This window comes from Lynx canadensis, chromosome E3, assembly GCF_007474595.2.
Source record: "Lynx canadensis isolate LIC74 chromosome E3, mLynCan4.pri.v2, whole genome shotgun sequence".
Taxonomy (NCBI): domain Eukaryota; kingdom Metazoa; phylum Chordata; class Mammalia; order Carnivora; family Felidae; genus Lynx; species Lynx canadensis.
In genome coordinates this window covers 33631643-33654214 of record NC_044318.1, presented here as the reverse complement: position 1 = coordinate 33654214, position 22572 = coordinate 33631643, and the positions used below count along the sequence as shown (strand labels likewise).

Genomic DNA, 22572 nt, shown 5'->3' with positions numbered 1-22572 from the left:
CGGAGGCGACCGTTTCCCCGCGAAGCACTGCTTTCGTTCACAGACGGACGGACACACACACACACACACACACACACACACACACACAACCTGAGGGGTAGCCTAGAGGGCCCGACTTCTTTATTGCACTTGACACAAGACCCTTGGCCACACCCAGAGGCGGCCAGGCACCTTGCTGGACCGGGCCTGCTTCCAACCCCTCGGGAGGGCCGAGGGGCGCCCAAGGAACAGGGCCAGGCCCAAGGCCGCCCTCACCAGAGTCCTTGCTAGAAATCAGAAGCCGGGCACGGCTGTCTTCTCTGTTCCTGGGTTGCAGGCCAGGTCGGGGCCCTGCGCCCCTTCCTCAACCCTATGGCCTTTCCAGCAGTGCGTGGACGACAGCAGCGATGTAAGGGAGGCCCCTTCCCGGGGCCCCCTCCTCTTCCAGGATGTGATGGGGCTGGCACAGGGACTCCTGGGGGGAGGGGCCCGGGTTAAGTTCCCTATGTCACCCTGTTCTCTCGGCTTCCCTGCCCTTCCTGGGAGCAGGGTGGGTGAAACCCCAAAGAAGCCTGGGCAAACAGGGCTGACAGGATGGCCCAGGTGGAGGCAGCAAAGTTCAGGGGCACCCCTGGACATGGCTTGGGACAAATGAGATGCAAGGAAGTTGCCAGCAGGTAACAGAAGGGAGATGACACAGGGGGCCAAGGCTCAGGGGAGGAGAGACCTGTCATTTCCAGAGGGAAATGCTGGAGTAGGCAGGCTGGCACACAGAGCCCAAGGGGCACAGCCAGGACTGGGCCTGGCCACAGCAAGAGCAGACGCAAACACACACACAGAGGCGGCCACGGTCTGTACAATTTATACACAGAGACAGGGGACCCAGCTTGGGCCCCTGCAACTCCTACAAATATAGAGTTCTCTCTACAAAATATAGATAATTTAGCTCCCCATAACAGTGGGGGGACCGGGGTGGAGGGGGACGGCACAAGGAAGAAGGTTGAGATCTACCCTCTGAGGGAGCAGAGGGAAGGGCAGGGCCTGGAGGGAATGAAGGCACCATCAGCATGGAGAGGTGAGGGTCACGGGAAGGGGCTACAGGAGGGTGGCCAGAGGCTGGGGGCCCAGGGTCTGGGGGCACCAGAGTGGGGCCTCTGAGGTCAGTGTGTGTGAGGGGAGAGGGTTCACTAGTGTCTTTGGTAGGGGCTGAAGGCACCACTGGTAGGGATGGGGGTTGCACAGGAGTCTTATAAATAGAAATAGGTGGAGGGGGCAGGGGAAAGGGTGACTTCAGGTCCTAGGAACCCAGGAGCCGAGTGTAGACGACATAGAGCAGCAGCATGAGGACCACGTAGAAGAAGATGAAGCCGCCCAGACCAGAGGGGGGCCAGAGGGGTGGGGGGGCCCTGCCCCCCACCCGCTTCACAGCCTCCAGGGTGGTCCACAGCCCCTGGGCGGTGCCCTGGAGGAGATCTGAGGGCGAGCACAGGTCAGCCTGGGAAGGGAGAGTAGGACAGATGGACAAGGACAAAGAGCAGACGTCAGCAGCAGCAGCAAGACAATCCCTCCCCACCCCCTGCCCTCACGTGCCAAGGCCTGAGCCACACCAACATGCAGAGTGCAGGGCACGGAAGCATGCAGGGTAGGGAGGCGTGCAGGACCGGGACTTGTGGACGTGCTTTCTTCTGGGGAGCAGACACCCCTTTGAATGGAACCCTGCCATCCACACAGAGTGCTCAGCTGAGCCCAGGACATCGCCACTCTACAGTAGGGACTGGCCCTGGGTTCCTGAGAACACCGCCCCCATACCTCAGGCACCCCCATTTTTCGGCAGGCTTCTAAGAAACTCTCCACATTTTTCCGAGACTTGAGAGCACTAAGTTTTGGCTGCAGGAGGGCGAGAGAGGAAAAAGAAGAGAGTAAGAGAGGCCCTGGCACTCCTCTGCCCCATCCACTACTTCCCACCCTGGGACCCCACTGACCACAGCAGGCGAGGGCACATGGATGAAGGGCACGGAGCGGGGCCGCAGCTGGTTGGCCAGCTGACAGAGGATGACCCCATTGGCCAGAGCCTCCGCCAGGTCCTCAGGCAGGGGCCGCTGCAGCCGGGACTCCATTACCTAGGGGGCAGGAGGACGACAGGGGAGCAGTCAGGGTCAGTGGGGACTCCGGCCCACCCCTTCCATCCTCCTGAAGGCACCCACAGGGTGTGAAGTAGCCCCTCCCCACCCCCACAGATCCCACCTCTCTCACCTGGCGCAGCTGTGCCATCAGCTCCTTCTCGTCCAGAAGCTGAGGGGGTCGCCGAGGCCTCACGGCAGAGTCTGGTGAGGAAGGGCCTGGAGAAAAAGGAGGAATGTGGGCTGTCTCTACCACCCACTGCCGACTTTCTAGCTGGGTCACCGTGTCTGGCACCCACATCTCCTGCCTTTGTACTTGTGGGGATTTTCAACACAAAGGGACAATAGACTGGAGAACTCCCAGGCCAGAAGGGGTGACCGCAGCCCAGGGGTTAGTGCTGGCTTAGCAATGGCGACAGGGGGAAACCCACCTGAGCCACTCTGAGAGGAAGAACGGAAGAGGAAGCTGTTTGGTCTCTGAATGGAGCCGAGCGGCCGGGGAGCAGGCACTGTCGCTGGGGGCCAGAGCCAGGGGGCCGGTGAGAAAGACACCCCCTGGAGTCCCATGCTTCCCTCAGACCACCGGGTCCCAGCCACCCCCTCACGTATACAGTCCCCCATCCTCTTCCCATAGTCCCTGTCCAACCTGGTCCAGCTGCAGGAAGGGGCTCCTGGGAGGCAGGGGTGGGGGCAGGGGCCGGGGGGGCTCCCTGCCCCCCTGAAGCTCCCAGTTGGGTGGCACTGGACTTGGGCATGCCGCTGAGGACAGACACACAGCAAATTAGAGGGGGTCCAGGGAGGGTGTGCAGGGAGATGGCTCAGGGAGGTGGAGTCGGGGAGGACACATACTTGTAGGAGGCCTGAGTGGATGAGGCCGCAGGACCTCCGCCAGCAGCCCTGACCCCCAGCTTCACAAAACTGGAAAGCAAAGGAGATGTGGGGTCGGCAGTGCAGGCAGCGGACCTGCAAACCCCGAGGGACAGAGTAGCTCACGAGGGCTCATTTCCACAGTCCCCTAGCCCCACCCCGCCCCTGCCCTCTGCCCACACCTGTCCTTCCGGGGGGCCCCCCACGCTCCGCTGTGCTGCTGCTGCTGCTGCTGCTGCTGCTGCTGCTGCCGCCGCTCCCGCTCCTGCCATAACTGCAAAGTGTCCGGGCGTCGCCGCTCCTCACCAGCAGGCTCCTCCCGCCTGCAGGACCAGTGAGGCAGGACCAGTGAGGCAGAGCAGGGTCAGGAGAGGAGGGAAAGTGTAGGGTGACGGGGTTAAGGGAGGAGATGGTGGCTCTGGGGTACCTGCTGTTTGGTGCCTTCTCTCCGTCCCCTGCCACAGGGCTTAATTCTGGTGGCCGGGGCTCCTGAAGAAAAAGCAGCAGAAGGGGTGAGGGAGGATCTGTTCCCCCAAGACTGTACCGGCTCCCTCCCTCCGCTCTCCTGTCCCACAGGGCACAGCACACTACCGGGCACAGGGACAGGGGCCGGACCCTCACCTCAGCAGCACCTCGCTCCTCATCCTCCCCAGGCACGTGGCTGTCAATGAAGTCAATCTGCTCAGGGTCTCCGTCAGCTGGAAAGGCCAGGGCACGTCAGCAAGCAGGGGAGAGCCTTCGGGGACCTGTCCATTACCCCAGTCCCCTTATCCCGACCCCATCACTCACCAGAGCCATCCTCCCTCCGCTCCCTGGGCCCTCGAGGCTCCCGGGCCAGCTCTGAGATTCGGAAGGACAACTCCGAAAATTCATCCGTTGACTTTAAATGAAGAAATGCAAAAATGGGAGTCAGCTGCTCAGCAATGCTGGGGGTTCATGGGGTTCAGGCCCTTGGGGTCTGCTGCTGAGCCAGCCCTTCCTTGGAAACTTGGGCAAGGGAAGAAGACCACTCCAGCCACCAACTGTCACTCTGATATTCAGAGGCACCAAGCAAAGGGTCCTGGCTCAGGAGGTTCTCCCCGGGGGCTCAGACCCCCAACGTCCCTCAGAAAAGAGGCTCTTGGGGCGCCTGGGTGGCGCAGTCGGTTAAGCGTCCGACTTCAGCCAGGTCACGATCTCGCGGTCCGGGAGTTCGAGCCCCGCGTCGGGCTCTGGGCTGATGGCTCAGAGCCTGGAGCCTGTTTCCGATTCTGTGTCTCCCTCTCTCTCTGCCCCTCCCCCGTTCATGCTCTGTCTCTCTCTGTCCCAAAAATAAATAAACGTTGAAAAAAAAAAAAAAATTTAAAAAAAAGAAAAGAGGCTCTTACCTCATTTCCAGACCACCTCTTGCTGCCGCTGTCAACACTGTGGAAGCCTGAGTCTAGCCCACCATCGTACCGACGTCCCGGAAATAAGTCCTCAGCAGGGCTAGTGCCAGCCAGGGAGAGCTAGTCAGTCCGATATCAGGCAGTGACCCCTCTCATCTTCCCACCAACACCTGTGGAGTCCATGCGGCCAGGAAGGGGCAGCAAGTATCCAGGAGCATCCTTTCTTCCCACTTAGAACTTACCAGGGACTGAAACTCGGGGGGCGGGAAGGGGCCAGGTCCCCCAATGCCGACCCCCCACGCCGCCCAGCCTCTGTTGACAAGTACTTAAAGATGTGAAGCTTCCCCTTCAAGCAGATCTAGGTATAAGGGGGCACAAGGTAGGGGTTAGGGGAAGGGAAGGGGGCTCCCCCAGATCCCGATTGGCTGCTAAAGGGAACCACCTCCCAACGCCTACCCACTCTCAGCTCTGTCTCCATGGTCTACCCCAAACCCACCCCTCACCTGAGCAGGTGGACTTTGCAGGGGGTTGCTGTCCAGCAGAATGACCTGCAGGTGCCTGAGGCGGCAGAAGGAGACCGGGATGCGGGAGACACGGTTACAGGAAAAATCCAGGCGGACAAGAGGAAGATCCCCCAGCTCTGGGCGTGGGTGAGGGAAGAGTCAGGAGCCTGCCCAAGGGGGGGGAGGGTCTTGTGCTCACCTCCTCTGCCCTCTGCTCTGGCCAGCTGGCCACCCCGGGGTCCACCACAGGATGCCCTGACTGGCTGAGAGCATTCCCCAGGAACAACCTACCTGGTTCCCTTCCTGCTCAAATATGGCCCCCTCCAGGCCCCCCTCCCTTAGCTCCTATCCATCTCATGTGCTTCTCTCCTTTTCCCCACCCTGCCCACTGCACACTTCAACCGTTCCTCCATCCCCAAGTGACCATCACAGACCCAAACCAAACTGTGACGTCGCACAGCTCAAAAATCTTCCATGACTTGCAGCCAAGGCTGCTAGGGGTGAGTGGCCTGTGCCCTGCACAAAGGACCCAGGCAGGCAGGGACTGCAATCCCACCTGAACTTCACTAGCTAAGCCCTTCCGGTCCCAGGCAAGGCTGTGCCCACCCACAGGAAAGGGTGCCTTTTTCTATTTCTCAAACACGCACAGTTGGATTAGTGGTAGCCAGAGACACAGAATAAAAATCACCACTCCCTGGCCCAGCACGGTCAAGGTGTTCATGATCTGGCTCAGCCCACATTTCCCATCTCACTGCCCACCCTTACACCACATCCAACAATCCTCCAGCCCCTCGGCTTCTGCACCTTTCCACCTGCTGTTTGCTCAGCTGGGATGATGTCATTTTTGTGTCCATCTTTCAAGGTTCAGCTCAAGTGTTGCCTGCTCCACAAAATCTTTCTAGACACTTAGGTTAGAATTCCCTGCTCCTTCCTCTGTGTCCCCAGAGCATTTTGCTAGGGTCCTTTTTATGGCCCAGAGAGCATCCTGATCAAATGCTTGTTTACACTGCTACTGACTCAGAAGGAAAGATAGCCAGTGTAGGAGTAAGGGGAGCTCAGAGAAAATGGGTGACCAGCTGACTCCCTCCCTTGTTCTTTAAGAACAAGATGAGCAAGGCTCAGGTCCTTCTCGCCTGGCCATGGCTTGCCTTTCTCACCACATCCTGCCAGACTGTGCTCCCTCCCACCCACATGCTTTGCCCCAGGATGCTTTGCCTGGGATGCAGAAGGAAGGAGAACTTTCCTTCACAGGTCGGCTCCTGCCATGCCTCTGGGGCAAAGTCTTCCTCAAACTCCCTGAGCAGAGCCACGTGCCTTCCCTCCAGCTCCTGCAGCTCTTTAAGAGTCCTGTTCTAGCACTTTCTTCCACTTCTCTCCCCATGAAGCCAATACAGTTTAACAGTTGGCCCCAGATCTGAGTGACATCACACACATCTACCTGACGCCCACCTAAAACACAGGAAACACACGATAATGCTGGCTGGCTAAGGGCAGGGGTGCTTGCTTTGGAACAAAGGCTATCAAATGTTGGGGTGGATCACAGCTAGCTCGTTAAAATGGGGCTGCTTGGGCTCTGGCACGTGGCTCCACTGACTCAATCTCCGGGGAGGAGGTACAGGGCATCATCTGACTTGAGAGCTCCCACTGGGTGAATGAGGACACCAGGTGATGCTGAAGGCCCCTTCCAATCCTGGGATTCTACAGGGTACCAACACACTCACTCACTCTCCCTTCTGTGCCTTGTTCCACATTTGTGAAATAGAGCTAATAACCCATGCCTGCCAGCCTCAGAGGGTTGCTGGTTAAGAACAAGTAAGTTAGGGGGTACTTGGAGGGCTCAGATGGTTAAGTGTCTGACTCCTGATTTCGGTTCAGGTCATGATCTCACGGTTCGTGAGTTCAAGCCCCGCATTGGGCTCCACGCTGGCAGTGCGGAGCCTGCTTGGGATTCTCCTTCTCTCCCTTTCTCTCTGCCCCTCCCTGCTCACTCTCTCTTTCATTTGTTTTACACACTGCAAAACCCTAGGCAACTAAGGCATCGATGTTCTGTGAAGAGTCTTTGTCTGCGACTTCTCCAATGTAAACAACACACACACACTCTTTCTCTCCGCACGCCCCCACCCCCCCCCCTCCAGCTCCTCATTCTCCTTACCATCAGGGAGGGTGCTGAGCTGGTTTCTCCGAACACTGAGGTCCCGCAGGGAAGGGAGGCTACACAGCTCTGTGGGAAGGGACTGCAACTCATTGCCGCTCACATCCTGCAATGAGGAAAGAAGCAGGGCAGGAGCCCTAAGACCAGGAGCATCAGGGGCACCTGCTGGTTCAGTCAGCTAAGTGGCTGACTCTTGATTTCGGCTCAGGTCATGATCACACAGTTCATGAGATCGAGCCCCGCGTCAGGCTCTGCGCTGACAGTGCTGACTGCTTGCAATTCTCTCCCGCTCTCCCTCTGCCCGACTCTCTCTCTCTCTCTCATAATAAATAAATAAACATTAAAAAGAAAAACAAACAAACAAGAGCATCAGAAACTGCCTCCTGTCTCTGGCCACCTCCAGGTGGTCCCCACCTCTCCCCAGCTTCCCCCAAAGGTGCCTGGCTCGACAGCCCCTCTCCTTGCCCTGCTCCCTATGCTCACAAGCTGCCGCAGGCTTCCCAAGGCGCTGATGTCGGGAGGCAGGGCTCCCAGTTTGTTGTTGCTGACAATGAGCACCCGGAGGGGCAGCTGGCAGATGTAGGGTGGCAGCGATGACAGCTGGTTTCGGCTGTGGAGGGGAGAAAGGCAGTGGGCTCACTCCCCAGGCATGGCATCCCAGGGTTGCCCTCTTTTCAGGGTCACCAGGAGGGGGACTCGGGGTACAGTGCACTGGGACTTGGGGCTGAGAAGAATAAGCTCCCCACCCTGCACCCCCTCCCCAGCCACGCCTTCCTACCTGAGGTTGAGGTAGGTAAGGGCCGTGAGATTCCCCAAGGCTGGGTTCAGGCATCTCAGGCAATTGTGATAGAGGCTCAGGCCCTCCAGGGACACCAGCTGGCATGCTGCCTCCGGCACCTCGGGGAACCGGTTCCGGGAGAGGTCTAGGGGAAGCAAGTATCAGAGGAGAGCTGTGGAAAGACCCAGCCCTGGACAAAAGGACCGTGAACTCTCCCAGAGCCAGCTGCCCAGAAGTCTGCCTCCCCTTCGGACCTGAAGAATCAGACCTATAAACCTGGGCTCCCTGGAGACAACAAAGCTTTCTGCAAAACTTGAGCATGTTGCAAGCACATTACCAGAACAGCAAAGGAAAGGCAAAGGCCACAGGGTCACTGGGCTGGAGAACCCCAGACTTGGGGGAGCAAAACATGAACACCACTTCAAGTACACAAACGAAGGGCTATCCTGGAAAGGGTAACTGGCTTCTAGAACTCTTGTGATTCCTGTTGTTCTATGGAGAAGGGCTGGTGCTCCATAGAAAATAGCAAGGTAATAGAGTGGGAGGCTCGAGATAAGAATATTGTCAACCTCTGGAGGAGACCACTGAGAAAGCTCATCCCTCCTCAGGGGCCTTTCCCCCAACCTCAACCTCTTTTCAACACAGGGGAGAAACCAAGGGCCATTAGAGTCTGGCTCTAGAGATTAAATAAGGCTCCTGACATACTGGACAACGGGGCTTCATCAGCCCCTGGGATCAGCAAGCCAGGTCCAAGAGTCTGTGAAGTAACAGACTCCCAGGGACCAGGAAGGGAGGGCAAGCTGATCAACCTGGAGGTGGGAGCTAGAGTCCTCGGGTCCCTCCCATCAGGATACACTGTGCTCAGGACTGGCCTCCTTCCCACCTTCTTCCAGCCCCACCAGCCCCGCTCTACTTCCTCTCTTACTGACCCAGACTTCAGGCACTCGGCTCTTTTGCAGGATCTTGGTGTGGGTGAGGGGCAGAGAGGGAGGAAGAGAGGATAAAACCTCTTACCACCCCTTATTCTCAAGGGGTCGCTTGCTACTCCAATGAAAGGAGTCAGGCATGGGGTTTCCGCCAGTCTGGGGACGGTAATTGCTGAGAGCCCTGCAAGCAAGACTGGATTTCTGCTTCCTCTCCTCGCCTGTACTGGGAGGGGCCCAAGGCCTGCTGTGGGATGTCTCTGGCAACAGAACTTGGGTGAGCTTTTTAGACAGCCCTCCCCAGGAAGGGGTGAGCGAAAGCCATTGGGAGGGAAGCTGGGGTATATCCCCCAAGGAAATGAGTCTCACGACAGGAAATGGAGTAGAAACAAGCTGTCTCTCTCTGGTGGGCCCTATGTTTACCAGGGCGGTGACAGCCTGAGGCACCAGGGGTCCTTCTTTCTCCCTCTCTGCTCACAGTCCCGGAGCACAGAGAGAAGACCTGTCAAGGGAGAAGACCCAAGTTCTGGAGAGGGTGAGAGGGCCAGATGCAGGCCTCCTCCACTCACCTTCCACCTGCCTGCTCTCCCTGCATCCCCAAATGCATGTGTGTGCAAGCGCGGGTGCCATGGATGAAGGGGGTGGAGAGGACAAGCCGGCTGAGCGGTGACAGGGGCAAAAGGGGCAAAAGCTCGGGGTGGAAGGGAGCCCAGGCTGGAGGAGGCAGGGCACAGGAGGCACAGGATGTGGTCTGTGAGAGAATGAGCTGCACTTCTCCTTTGTGAGGGCGGCCCCTCCCCGCCATCTCAGGGTTCACCCTACTTTCAGGGGCCCCAAGGAACAGAGTCCGAGGGATATTGGAGACCTGTGCCACAGGAAATACGCAGAGAAAACAGTGGGGCAGAAAGAGTTGGGAAAGCAGCAGAGGGCTCAGGATAATCTGGCGGAGTGTTGAAGTGTTTAGTCTGGGTTGGAGGGCAAGGAGGTATGGAGGGCAGGGTATGGGCAACCCCAACTGTTACTTCCCCTTTCCACTCCAAACTATAAGCCTTCTGCTTGGGGAGCAGGGTCAGAGAACATTTTGGACAAGACAGATTCCACCTGGCCTACAACCTGGGCCCAGAAAGGACTTAGGATTTCTGTGTGGAGAGCAGGACAGGGAGAGGTCCTCAGTAAGCTGGGATTTTCCCACTTCGTCACACAAGCTCACTCAGGAGAACTAACTGCCTGCACCCTGAGCCGGAATGCTGGGGGAGGAGGCGGGGAGGGGGTAGGAGCTGGGAGGGGCCAGGGAGTTCTTGGTAGTTTTCCCCAGGAGTCCACTCACAGAGACAGAGCCCTAAGGAAGTAAAGAATAACATTTGGTCTTTGTCAAAAAACAAGCAAGGGGGAGGGGAAAGGGAACAGACGGCGAGTGTCACACAGCTGCTGAGGTCAATCTGGAGCTTGGGGGTTAGGCGGCTGGGGGAGACGGAGAGGGAGAGGAATGGCTCCTGGGGCTCACCCATTCCCTGAACTCACTTGCTGCATGGTGGGCAAGTAAGTTTCCCCGGCAACCCAAGAAAAGTGGAGAGGTTTAAACTGGTTCTCCCCAGAACAGTGGAGGAAAGAGAGTGTCTGTGTCCACTTGGGTGTTTGCAGGTGAACAGGCACCTGCTAGAGGAGAAATGCATTCAGTCCCTGAGCAGTGTTTTCAGGAGGACACTCAGCCAGCCCCAAGTCCCACCCCTGGGCTAGGCTGGGGTGGGGCTTCGGGAATGCGGTCCTCTGGCCCACTCCCAATCTCCACCCCCCAGCTGCCAGCCCAGGGTCATAGGTTGTTGCCTCCTGAGCAGCTGAAGCCTGACTCACCTGTCATGGTAGAGTCCCCCACACCCCACCATCAAGAGACACCAGTGAGGAGGGACATGATTAGAGCGATCTGTGGGGTGGAGGAGTGGAAGGACAGTGGGACAGTCTCTAGCTTCCCAGAACTCCATGCCAGGAGATAAGATTTCCTTCCTTTCAGCAACTGCCTCAAGTCCCTCCCCTCCTAGGGAAAGCAGACACTGAAATGGGAATTCTAAGGTCCCTATGAGGTCACAGGCTCCATTGTGACCTCACACATGCAAGAAGGAGGGGGAGTCTCAGATAAGGGGGTCAGGGATAATAGGTGGAAGAGCTCGCGGAGAAAAGAGTTAGGGGAGGTGTAAGATTTGCTTCTTTCCCATAGGCTTGCTGGGTGAAGAGTGGAGAGGGCCAGGGGGCGGGACGATAAGCACAGTAAACAGAAGCACCAGGTTGTTAGGGGAGAATCCTAAGGAAGAGGGGGGCCTACGGCTGCTCGGATCTAGGTGGAACCGGGAAAGAGTTGGAGACGAAGTGGAGAAAGAGAAAGGAGTCATTAGAGGGGCTCTTGGGGGCTGCTTTAAGGAACGATCAGAACTGAGGTTGAAGAGGTCATGCAAATGAGCCAACCAGGTGAGGGGCGGGACCATTCTACAGGTGCGCAGAAAGGCAAATAAAGAGAAGCAGAAGACGGGGAACTCTCACAACACTCGGTCAGGGCGCCGGACGTTCGGTGCAAAGGAGAAATGGGTTCATTGTCCAGGAGTTCTCAAAGTGGGGAGGGGGAGTTAGCAGGCTTATGCAAATAGTCAGGGTCAAGAACCTCGACGGTCAGGTGAAGGGGCGGGCCAGACTCCCGAGACCGGTGAGAAACAAGCTAGGGGCGGGGATATGCAAATGAGGGTCCCAGCTCGGGACTAGGCCGAGTGCACTCACCAGCCTGGGTGATGTCTGACAGGTCGTAGCTGCGGGCCGCGCCCCGGGGGAAGTACTTCAAGCGTCGGTTGGACAGGTTCAGGGTCCCGGTGGCCACGGCCTCCTCTAGGGCCCGCTCTGCACTGCGGCTCCCGGGCAGACCCGGAGACCCCGGAACGGAGGTCGTGGCCGCCGCCTCCTCACCCCCGGCGGCGAGTGGGGCTGCTACCGCCGCCGCCATCCGCTCTCGGCGGCTCCCGCTGCCTGACTGACGGGACCGGCCGTCCCTCCTCCCCCCTCCCCCTCCTTGGAGCCGCCGTAGTCGCTTCAAGGGGGAGGAAACGCGCTCAGGGACACGGCGGACCAATCGCGATCCGAAGACGCGTTGGAAGTGGCTAATCAGAACCCGCCGGGGGGGTGGAGACTATAGCGCAGGAGTGAGGCGACAGAAGGGAGGGGGCTAGAATAGAACGCTCGCCAACGGCCGACGCTCCAGGCCGGCCCGCCCCGCGCAGCCGCGTCCAATCGCAATGCTTAGGGCTGGAGATGGAGCCAATCAGGTCTAACCAGGAGACGGGGACGCCGGTGCTCAACTAGAAGGGATAGAGGCCGAGACCTCAAGCCGGGTCTCGGGTTTTTTTTTTTCCAACGGAGACCAATCGCAAGCCGGATACAGGCGAGTGACTGTCAAGAAGGCCAATTAAATCTTCCGGAGGGAACCGGCCCGGCCTCTTCTCTGAGGGACGGCTGTACCTACCAATAGCATGGGCGAGAAGGCGGTCCCTTCGCCTAGCAGGAGGCGGGTGAGCTAGATCTTTGAGACGGAGGTTAAAGAACGTGAGAGCTGCCGGTCGGGCGGGCTGGGAACAGTGCAGGGCCTGGAGAGGCGAGGGCGAGCTGCAAATGTTAGGGAGCAAGCCTGCTTTGAGGGCGTGAAGGAGGGGGGTGAGGTGCAAGGCGAAGCCTGAGACCAGCGGGGAGGGAGGGGGTCGTTGCAACTGAAGGGACCGTGGAGGCCTTTCCGGCTGCGGAGTCTGAGGCCCTGCGGCGGTCTCCGGAGCTCTGGCGGGCGGGGGGCTTCCCAGAGACTGGAGATGCCCAAGGCAGCTCCTGAAGGGAGGGTTACGGGAGACCGGGAGAGCTTCCAGAGCTACCGCCCGGCTGGCCAGCCTACCTCGAGGAGCGCGCCCCGGCGGGAACTGTGATGACAGGACCTGAGGCGGGGGAGGGGAGTTAGTCCATAAGGGACCATCTCATTCGGAAGAAGCCCTCCGTTTTAACAAATGAGGAAACTGAGGCGGAGGGAAGTTGAGGAGTTGGCTAGAGCAGAAACCCGGTTTCCCAGCGACTTCTACGTGGGCTTTTTCTATTCGCACCGTCTCCTTTGCTTCCTGAGCTGAAATAGTGGGGACCCAGACCCAAGAGGAAGCTGAGGATCCTTTTTCTGTGTGTTGAGGGATCTTAACGTCCTTTTAGGTGGCAAAAGGACCTAACACATTAACATAGTCCATTTACCACGTTAATAGTTGCCTGATCACAAACAACTAAAGGTTCTTGTGAATCACATCTCAGAGGTTGAGATTTCCTAAACATGTATTGAATCCTTAAAGTTCCATCCGCAGTGTCTCAAACTAGTTGTTTACTAGTCACCATGAGTAAGGGAGTTTGGGTGGTTGACTGATAGCTGGCGCGGTAAAGGAAAGTCTGTAATACTAAGCAGCTGAGGGCTGGATGTCCAGGATTGGATTCCTTTGCGTTCCTGGAAGAGCCGGTTACTCCCTTTGGTTTATTGGTGTAGATCCTTTGCCCCTACCTGGACAGACATACCCTGAACTCCAGCTGTTTCTCCTATATGGCGGCCCTCTCTCCCCAAAAGACTAAGTTAAAAGGTTAGACCCTGGGAGATACCCTATGCTTTCAGAGTAATTCTATCCCTTTCTTCCACCTTAATAGGTTGTCCTTCATACATGCATTGACGTTACTGTCCCAGGAAATCTGCTTTTGGATGTGTTTTTGTAAGACTAAAGAGTCGGTGCTGAATTATTCCCACTTTCATCTAGTGCATGCTTCCCTCTAAGCGAGTGTAGCAAGGTCATCTTTCCTCCTCACCTGTCAAACAGTTTATATTTTTTATACTTTTTTTTGGGGGGGGGGGTTAGTTTATACTCTTAGGTAGTTTATACTGTTATCCTCTTACGTAGTTTATACAAATCCCCTGGAGGCCCTGGCCTGCTGAGATATGAAGAATTCACCAGTGTTTCTCTACAGAGCAGAGTGCTAAAGGGCCTCAAGGGGAGGAACCTCACAACTGTGCTCCAAAAGTAAAGGCCTCATCTAGCAGTCATTCACACTTTCTTTCTCCTGGAGGAGGGGCTCATGCATATCCCATGAGCCACTGGGTGGCTAGAGCCAAGCTAGAACCCAGGAACTGTCTAAGAAAATCCTGGCAGGGTTGGGGAAAATAGGTCACAGTGACTGGACAGTGAGGTCACAGAGAGGTTTGTCTTCCCAGACTCCATGGGGGAGGGGCCTAGAAGGCTGAGGGGCCCCAGAGGTCCCCCAAGCCCAGGCGGGGGACATGGTGTGGGAAAGGCAGCAGGAACGGGGGCCAGGGAGCTGACTACGGGGGGGTCGGGGGGCCCGGAGGATGAGGGCAGGAGCAGGGACGGGGCAGTCAAGATGGTGAGGAGAAGCCGGAGAAGAAGGCTGCAAAAATTCACCGGGCTGTGCAGACAGGAGGAGGGCCTCAGGGTGAGGGGGTGGGAGGGTGAGGCAAGAGAAGGACAAGAAGATGGCAGCAAGAGATCAGGGGAGGGGTTCTTTGGAGCTGGTGAATCCAGAAACACGGCAGACAGGGAGGGGTGTCCCATGGACCTAGAGAGAAAGATAGGAAGATTTGAGGGCACAGAGCCATGAGCCCCTAAGAAAGAAGCTAATGAAAGGCTGACAGAAGGGAGAAAAGGAGGCCTGACTCTCATGGAATCCCTGTGCTCTCCCTTCTTGGGTAGGTGAAGCGGAGCTGCCCTTCATGTGGCCCAGAGCCTGGGGGTGAAGAGAAGAAGGGCAGAGGGAACCCTATTTCTGTTCAGCTGTTCCCCCCAGAGCTGGTGAGTCATCCATGGGGAGGGATTCCAGAATAAAGGGCAGGGGACCAGCGTGATGAGGAGCCCCCTTGATGATTCCTGCTTCCTCCCTCCTGCCCACCCCCCAGGTGGAGCATATCATCTCATTCCTCCCAGTCAGAGATGTAGTCGCTCTGGGCCAGACCTGCCACTACTTCCATGAAGTGTGCGACGCTGAGGGCGTGTGGAGACGCATCTGTCGCAGGCTTAGTCCTCGTCTACGAGAGCAGGGCTCTGGGGTCCGGCCCTGGAAGAGAGCTGCCATTCTTAACTGTACACCTCCCCAGAACCTCAGTTCTCTTTGCCTCTATCCTGTGCCTTATTATTCTGGGATCCCTCCTGTTCCATAGAGTTGCCTCAGCATTCCTAGCCAACCTGCCAGGGCCCCTTTCTCTAGAAGAGCCTGTTAGATTCAAACATGCCATCCATCTAGGAGCTCTGCAAGCCTCCAGCTCCACCCTCTGATAGACGTCCCACCCGGAGCCCCCGTTACTAGCATCCCTGCCAAGTCAGCCTCCGTATTCGAACTCTCTTCCAAATCCTACCCCGGTCATCTCCTCCACTCCCCAAACCTGGAGTTTTCCCTCCTCTAAACCAGGATTTCTCAACCTGCCACTGTTGACATTTGGGGCCAAATAATTATTTGGAGTGAGGGGCTGTCCTGCACATTGCAGGACGTTTAGCAGCATCCCTGGCCTCCACCCACTAGATGCCAGTAACAAAGCTCCCCCCAGTTATGACAACCAATGTTCCCTGAGGACAAAATCACCCCCACGTTGAGAAACATGCTCTGAAGCCCTCCATTCCCAGGGAGCCCCTATCCAAGTACCTGGCTGCACACACTGGAGATTCAGGGAGATCCAGATCTGATCCAGATAGCAGATCCAGAGCTAGGGGTGAGGGCCGTTACTGGCCTTTCTCAGCCATTCCTTTTCGCTCCTCTGTCTGCTGCTTTTCTATGTACTATATTTCCCTTGATGTCTCTGATGCAAGGTTGGACTAAAGAAGCCCTCACTTAGAAGCATGTGTAGTGCCCTGGGCTTGAGGTAGGGGGCAGAGAACTAAAGTTCAGGCATAAGGGATTATTAAAGATAGCCTGTGTAGGGGATTATTAAAGATATCTTCTAAGCTTTCCATATGTCATTTAGAAAAGTCCCTGTTCCCCAGTCCTGCTGCTAAGGGAGCTGCTATGGGAGCTGCTAAGTACCCGGCTCTCTGAGAACTATAGTTTGCCCAAGCTCTGACAACTCTTCTTTGTGCCATCCTGACCCCTTGAGCCTTCCATCTCCTTCCCTTCTCCAGACACGAAGGGCCTGTATTTCCAGGCATTTGGAGGCCGCCGCCGCTGTCTCAGCAAGAGTGTAGCCCCCCTGCTAGCCCATGGCTACCGCCGCTTCTTGCCCACCAAGGACCATGTCTTCATTCTTGACTACACGGGGACCCTCTTCTTCCTCAAAAATGCCCTGGTCTCCTCTACCCTTGGCCAGATCCAGTGGAAGCGAGCCTGCCGCTATGTTGTATTGTGTCGCGGAGCCAAGGATGTGAGTAGCAGAGCCCTAGGAGCTGAGACCCCACCCCTCCTCCGGGGCTCCTCCGGGACCCACACCAGTCCGGAGGTACTCTCCTCAGGACGTCTGCCCTCCCATATCAGGAACTGAAAACTAAACCCTCTTTTCCCAGCCCTGAACCCAAGTATCTCATTTCTCACCCCAGGATCCTGTCACCCCCAAGCCTCATTCCACTCTAAGACCTAGATCCCAGACAGCTTCATCTTTTCCTATAGTTTGCCTCGGACCCAAGATGTGACACCGTTTACCGTAAATACCTCTATGTATTGGCCACCCGGGAGCAGCCAGCAGTGGTAGGCACAACGGGCAGCCGGGCCTGTGACTGTGTCGAGGTCTATCTGCAGTCCAGTGGGCAGCGGGTCTTCAAGATGACCTTCCACCACTCCATGAGCTTCAAACAGATTGTGCTGGTTGGTCAGGAGAACCAGCGGGCTCTACTGCTTCTCACAGGTGTGGCCTAGAGCAGTGGTTTGCAAATTGTTTTCTACACATGGTTCAGGACCTGCTGCAGGGGAGGGGAAGGCCTTTCTGCATGCCACCTCATCCTGGTCTCAAACCAAATAGCTTTGCTTTTTGTCTGTCTCATAGACTAAGATTCTGCTTTTTTTTTTTTTTAAACAACTTAAAAAAATTTTTTTTTAAGTTTATCACCTGTGCACAAGCAGGGGAGGGGCAGAGAGAGAAGGAGAGAGAGAATCCCAAGCAGGCTCAGCACCATCAGGGCAGAGCCTGATGCAGGACTTGAACTCAAAAACTGTGAGATCATGACCTGAGCTGAGATCAAAAGTGGGATGGTTAACCAGCTGCATCACCCAGACGCCCCAGATTCTGTGTATTTCATATGAATAAAGGGCCCTGCTGCAAAAAAATAGTTTGGAAACCACTGTTCTAGTGAAAGCCTGATTTTCGAAATTCTAATCTTCCTCACTTCCTGCTAGGCACTTCACTTAATACCCCAAACTTACCCCCACCTTGCTGATTGTCACATACATGTATACACTTTTTTAATTTTAATTTTTATTTACTTAAGTAATCTCTCCACCCAGTGTGGTGCTCAAACTCACAACCCTGAGATCAAGAGTCATGCGCTGTTCTGACTGAAGCAGACTGGTGTCCCTGTCCCCTATATTTGACCCTACTCCCAAGCCTCAGACCCTCTGGACTTCTTAATTCCAGGCAGAGCCCCAAGTCCCCAGGCATCGTTCCTCCCAACACTCAAATTGGATTCTGGCAGATCTAACTGCTGGTTTTCTCTCCACTCATCATTCACACTGAAGGGTTTCCCTGATTCATTTTTGGTGGTACAGGGCTAGAGTCTGGGCAACTTGAGGTCACGCTTCCTGTATTTCACCTCTACCCTTTGTCTTCCAACCCCACCCTAGGCCAATAAATGTTTAATCGCTATGGCTTAGAGAGTCTATTGGGAAGTTAATGTGGATATTGGGAGGTCCCCTCCCCCACATCATTGTCTGCCTCTCCCCATCTCCCAGAGGAAGGAAAGATCTACTCTTTGGTAGTGAATGAAACCCAGCTGGACCAGCCACGCTCCTACACAGTTCAGCTGGCCCTGAGGAAGGTGTCCCGTTGCCTGCCTCACCTTTGTGTGACCCGCATGGCTTCTAACCAGAGCAGTACTCTCTACATCACAGGTAAGAACCACCTTCCTTCTTCTCCACACCCTCGTCTTAAACAGACTTTCCAGATATGGACAGCCCCTTATACTTACTCTAGCAGTGGACCCCTTCAGGCATCCTAGTGAAAAGATGAGGTTAGGTTCCCAGATATCATAGTACATTTCTAGTGGGTGTGAGACTCCCTGGATCTTGTAGCTTTCATCCTAGGTAGGGCCTTATCGCTAGGAAATGGGTGCCCAAAGCTGCTGAGCTGAGGGCTCCTGACCCCCCAGACCAGGGGGGAGTATATTTTGAGGTGCATACCCCAGGGGTGTATCGTGATCTCTTTGGGACCCTTCAAGCCTTTGACCCCCTGGACCAGCAGATGCCGCTTGCTCTCTCACTGCCTGCCAAGGTAGGATCCTGGAGGGATGGGACGGACCAAGGGGCGGACAGAGGGGGATTTAGGGATTAAAAGGCACCAGAGGTCTGAAATATGAGCAGGAATCAAATGATTGATCAGGGAGGGACAGGGGCCCAGAGAGAGAGGGGCGAGGTAGTGGGCAAGGCCAAAAGAAATCAGCTGGGAATGGCAGGTTAGTGGCTGGGAGATTTTGGAGCTCAGAGTTCCTCTGGAGGGAACTGAATGCCTGCCTTCTCTTTCTGTCTTACTTCCTAGATACTATTTTGTGCTCTTGGCTACAACCACCTTGGCTTGGTGGATGAATTTGGCCGAATCTTTATGCAGGGAAATAACAGATATGGGCAGCTGGGAACAGGGGACAAAATGGACCGAGGGGAACCCACACAGGTGAGATTCGTTTTCAGTTATTCTCATCGTGGCCCCCTTCCTCCAATCCTCTACACCTTAGACCTCTCCTCTTCTCTACTTTCTTTAGAACCCACTTCTTACTCCCTAGGGAAGTTAAGCCAGCCAGTATATTATGCGCGTGATACTGTTGTGTGTCTTTCCCAGGGTTGGCACTGTGAGGTCCATTCTGTGTGGTGCTTGCTGCCAGTGCAATAGGAATTTAGTGAAGCAGGGAGACCTCGGTGGGCTGGTATAACTAGAAGAGGTGAGATGTGATCACGGTCTGGTGGGTTAGATCACATTCGTGTGGGTACAGGGAAAGGCATTCCATGTAACAGGGATGAGAACGAAGCTGCACATACCTGGGACCATGAAAGGACTGGTCTGAAGCAGAGAGGATGTTTTGGAAATCCGTAGATATGAGGTGATACAGGCAGGGGTGAGCCTGAAAAGGTATAGATTTTGGAAAGTCACTCCAGGTTCTGGAGCAAGAGAAGGCCCCCCCCGCCACACACACACACAGATGACTGAGAACAGGTCACCTGGCCAGAGTGCACAGGAGGCCACTGAATGAGAAGCCCACTGGGAGACCATTGAGTGACAGTGGCACTTGGGACAAGAGCCTGGGGCAGTGGGAATGGAAAGGAATGGATACCTGAGATGTTTTGAAAGAAAATGATTAGGTACTGGAAACTGATTAGATGTGAGGAGATGGGTGTGGGACACAAGTGGCTGTCGCAGTAGACCCCTTAAAGAGAGACGGCATCACTAACAAATGTGGAAAGGGATGCTGGCTTGAGGAAAGAGGAAGAGCGTGAATTTGGACATTTTCTAAAGTGGAAATGTCTCTCTGGCATTAGATTCCATGTTGGAACAAGGCTGAAACAGACAGAAGCAGGGACAGAGGCACAAACCTGGGCAGGAGCTGATGCTGTAGGCAAAGGGAATGAAGAAGCTATCTCTGAGGCAGGAGGCACACCTTCAGGTGCCAAGTCCCAGAAGCCAGGGACACAGGGAGTGTCAAACAGAGGAGGTGATTAATGGTAACAGATAACATAGGAATATACCTGCCAACATGGAAATATGGTCAGGTCATATCTTTAGCTGAAAAAAAAATTATAAAATTATTTACATAGTACAACCCCATTTTTATTTAAAAGTCTGTAATTTGAAAACACACACACACACACACACACACACACACACACACACACACAGAGGCAGCAGTGAAGAAGAATATCCAGGGATGCCTGCTTGGCTCACATGGTTAAGCAGCTGACTCTCTTTTTTATTTTTAATGTTAATTTATGTTGGGGGGGGAAGAGCAGAGAGAGAGGGAGAGAATCCCAAGCAGACTCCACAGGAATCTACTTAAATACAAAGTAAAAAGAAGAAAGAAAAAAGAATATCTAGCAAGATTTTTTTTAAGTTTATTTTTTCAGAGAGAGAGAAGGTGCACAAGCAGGGGAGGGGCAGAGAGAAAGGGGGACAGAGGATCTGAAGGGGCTCCATGCTGATGTGCTGACAGCAGGGTGCCCGATGTGGGGCTCGAACTCAGGATCATGACCTGAGTTAAAGTAGGACACCTAACTGACTGAGCCACTCAGGCACCCCCAGCAAGATGTTAATAGTGGGTGGTAGGATTTCCAGTGATTTTTAAATTAATCTTTGCTCTCCAAGATTTTATAACATTTCTTTAATGACCATAAATTACATACCTATGTCTTCAAAATTAAAACCCTCATAATCTCAGGAGAAAGCATGCAGGAGAGGCCCTGGGGTTTGGGAGCTGTAAAGTCAAGTGCATTTGGGGAGAACACATCAGTAGCTTAGTAAGCAGGGAAGCCAGATCACAAGAAGTTCAGGAAAGATGGGCTGTGGTGAGAACAAAAATGTGGTCAGCCTCAGACTGGTCACATAACCAGTTCTGTTGCCTAAAAGATGGAGGTAGGAAGGGGCAGGAATCAGGTGGAAATGTTTTTGTTTTTGTTTTCTTTTGTTTTTTTTTTTTAAAACAGAGTGGCCATTTTGGGAGACAAGGATAGGACAAGTGGAAAATGCTAGAGAGAGAAGGGAGGAATAAGTGGAAGGAAGGTCCCTCCTGAAGGCTAACCTGGAATTGTACAGGGAGGGAGGGAGGGAGTCTTCAACGTTTTTTTTTTGTTTTTTTTTTTTTTTTTTTTTTTTTTTTGGACAGAGAGAGACAGAGCATGAACGGGGGAGGGGCAGAGAGAGAGGGAGACACAGAATCGGAAACAGGCTCCAGGCTCTGAGCCATCAGCCCAGAGCCCGACGCGGGGCTCGAACTCACAGACCGCGAGATCGTGACCTGGCTGAAGTCGGACGCTTAACCGACTGCGCCACCCAGGCGCCCCAAAGGGAGTCTTTAAACTTTGGGAAGAGGAAACTTAGTCCCCCTCCTGAGGCTGGAAGGCAGGATGAGCCTGGACTGGCACAGGTCTGGGGTAGTAGGAAGGAGCAGGTAGCAGGCCCTGGGCGCAGGCAAGTAGCCTGTTTTCTGAGGAGCAAAGATGAGGAACCAACAGAAGTGCTAGACCCCATGCAGTCCGACAGGGGCTGCAGGAGAACTAGGGAGGGAAAGATTGCTGCTGGTCTGCCTTCTGGCTGGGTGGGGGTTGAGGGGGTGCTGAGTCCCCTTGCTTCCCTCTCCTAGTTTTCTAGAGTCTTCCCTGAGCCTTTCTGTTGCCCTCCTCCTACCTGGGCCCTCAAATCCTCAGCATTCCCACCTTAGGGATCCTGGCCCTGTGTTCTCAGGTGCATTATCTGCAACGTCCCATTGCCCTGTGGTGTGGCCTCAACCACTCTCTGGTGCTGAGCCAGGGCTCGGACTTCAGCAAGGAGCTTCTGGGCTGTGGCTGTGGGGCTGGAGGCCGCCTCCCTGGCTGGCCTAAGGGGAGTGCCTCTTTCGTGAAGCTCCACGTCAAGGTCAGAGCCAGGACACGCCAGCAGGCAACGGGGCAAGGGCAATAGAGCCAGGTGGCACACAGGACTGTAGCTGGGGCTCCTGCAAGGACCCGGGGGCCCCACCCCCCCCCCCAGCACTACCCACCTCCCTTTTCCGGCCACACACCATGGCTCCTGGCTCTCTCCCTTAGCAGACCCCGCTCGCCCTCTCTGACCTTACACAACCTTGGGGCTTAGCCAGCCCTAGCTCACTTGCTGGCCCAGGGCTGGTCTGAGAGGGAGGAACACAACAGCTGGGGCTTCCTGGGAGCCCCTCAGTAAAGGCCCCTCTCAGCCACGCCCCTTCTCTCCTTTAAGGTCCCTCTGTGTGCCTGTTCCCTCTGCTCTACCAGAGAGTGCCTCTACATGCTGTCCAGCCATGACATCGAACACCATCCCACCTACCGGGACCTACCAGCCAGCAGGGTGGTGGGGACCCCCGAGCCTGGCCTGGGAGCTGGAGCACCCCAGGACCCTGGGGGGGCAGCCCGGGCCTGTGAGGAGTACCTCAGCCAGATCCACAGTTGCTCCACATTGCAGGATCGCATGGAAAAGATGAAGGAGATCGTGGGTTGGATGCCCTTGATGGCTGCACAGAAAGATTTCTTCTGGGAGGCCCTGGACATGCTGCAGAGGGCTGCTGGAGGGGTTGGCCCGGGCCCCTCAACCCCTGAGAGCTGAGCCCCTTTCCTAGTCTTACCCCTGGAGGGAGAGTCTGGCCCTGGGCCAGGAGCTAAGGAGAGTGGGATGGTAGCAATAAACATTGTATGTGCACATGGGGAGGGGTGGGAATTGCTAGGCTTGCCAGGGTGGGCAGGGAACCGTTTTGTAAAATGTTCAGGGGGCTGCCCAGGAGGGACCCCCAACCTGACTATCATGGACAAGAGATTTGATGGGCAAATAGAATAAAAGGCTGAAGTGAGGCCCTGTTTGGAACCCTGGGGCCTGGGAGGAAAATAAGGCAGGGGATGGGGGCCCCAATGCCCCCCAATCAGGAGGGCGATGGAAGGCAGGGGGATGGACGAGGAGGCAGAGAGAGCAGAAGTGGCTCAAGCATTCAGGT

General features: G+C 55.5%; 2 protein-coding genes across 12 annotated transcripts; one reads left to right on the top strand and one right to left on the bottom strand.

The window, feature by feature from the left end:
- Positions 1-103: 103 nt before the first annotated feature.
- LRCH4 (leucine rich repeats and calponin homology domain containing 4) lies at positions 104-11720 on the bottom strand. 5 transcript variants are annotated; one of them, XM_030299959.1, is made up of 18 exons: positions 11453-11717; positions 7767-7911; positions 7472-7598; positions 6989-7094; positions 4837-4973; positions 4576-4691; positions 4334-4433; positions 3756-3846; positions 3588-3664; positions 3394-3455; positions 3149-3289; positions 2949-3062; positions 2746-2858; positions 2531-2614; positions 2233-2318; positions 1962-2099; positions 1789-1866; positions 104-454 (listed from the first exon to the last, which is right to left on the bottom strand). In XM_030299959.1, exons 1-18 carry the CDS (start codon positions 11670-11672, stop codon positions 350-352), a joined length of 2040 nt encoding a protein of 679 aa, XP_030155819.1. In that variant the 5' UTR covers positions 11673-11717; the 3' UTR covers positions 104-349. The 5 variants fall into 5 exon arrangements, with proteins under 5 accessions (XP_030155819.1, XP_030155820.1, XP_030155817.1 ...); XM_030299960.1 differs by having other exon boundaries at positions 2949-3017; positions 11453-11716; XM_030299957.1 differs by lacking the exon at positions 104-454 and adding an exon at positions 826-1474 and having other exon boundaries at positions 11453-11720.
- An 80-nt stretch (positions 11721-11800) lies between these two features.
- FBXO24 (F-box protein 24) lies at positions 11801-22432 on the top strand. Of its 7 annotated transcripts, none has more exons than XM_030299977.1 (10): positions 11801-12234; positions 14440-14538; positions 14643-14826; positions 15856-16094; positions 16337-16571; positions 17612-17770; positions 18028-18149; positions 18483-18545; positions 21321-21491; positions 21828-22432. In XM_030299977.1, exons 1-10 carry the CDS (start codon positions 12196-12198, stop codon positions 22188-22190), a joined length of 1674 nt encoding a protein of 557 aa, XP_030155837.1. In that variant the 5' UTR covers positions 11801-12195; the 3' UTR covers positions 22191-22432. The 7 variants fall into 7 exon arrangements, with proteins under 7 accessions (XP_030155837.1, XP_030155836.1, XP_030155839.1 ...); XM_030299976.1 differs by having other exon boundaries at positions 18414-18545; XM_030299980.1 differs by lacking the exon at positions 11801-12234 and adding an exon at positions 12412-13320 and having other exon boundaries at positions 15879-16094; positions 18414-18545.
- Positions 22433-22572: the final 140 nt, after the last annotated feature.

Bases quoted from the DNA above. Each gene is read 5' to 3' on its own strand.
- LRCH4 (XM_030299957.1), bottom strand. From the start codon at position 11,672: ATGGCGGCGGCGGTAGCAGCCCCACTCGCCGCCGGGGGTGAGGAGGCG. The intron at 4,692-4,836 runs GTGAGGGGTGGG...CCTTATACCTAG, and splicing joins TGCAAAGTCCACCTGCTCAG to ATCTGCTTGAAGGGGAAGCT. The intron at 3,290-3,393 runs GTACCCCAGAGC...CTGGTCCTGCAG, and splicing joins GAGAAGGCACCAAACAGCAG to GCGGGAGGAGCCTGCTGGTG.
- FBXO24 (XM_030299983.1), top strand. From the start codon at position 14,111: ATGGTGAGGAGAAGCCGGAGAAGAAGGCTGCAAAAATTCACCGGGCTG. The intron at 16,095-16,336 runs GTGAGTAGCAGA...CTTTTCCTATAG, and splicing joins TGTGTCGCGGAGCCAAGGAT to TTTGCCTCGGACCCAAGATG. The intron at 18,150-18,413 runs GTAGGATCCTGG...CTTACTTCCTAG, and splicing joins CTCTCTCACTGCCTGCCAAG to ATACTATTTTGTGCTCTTGG.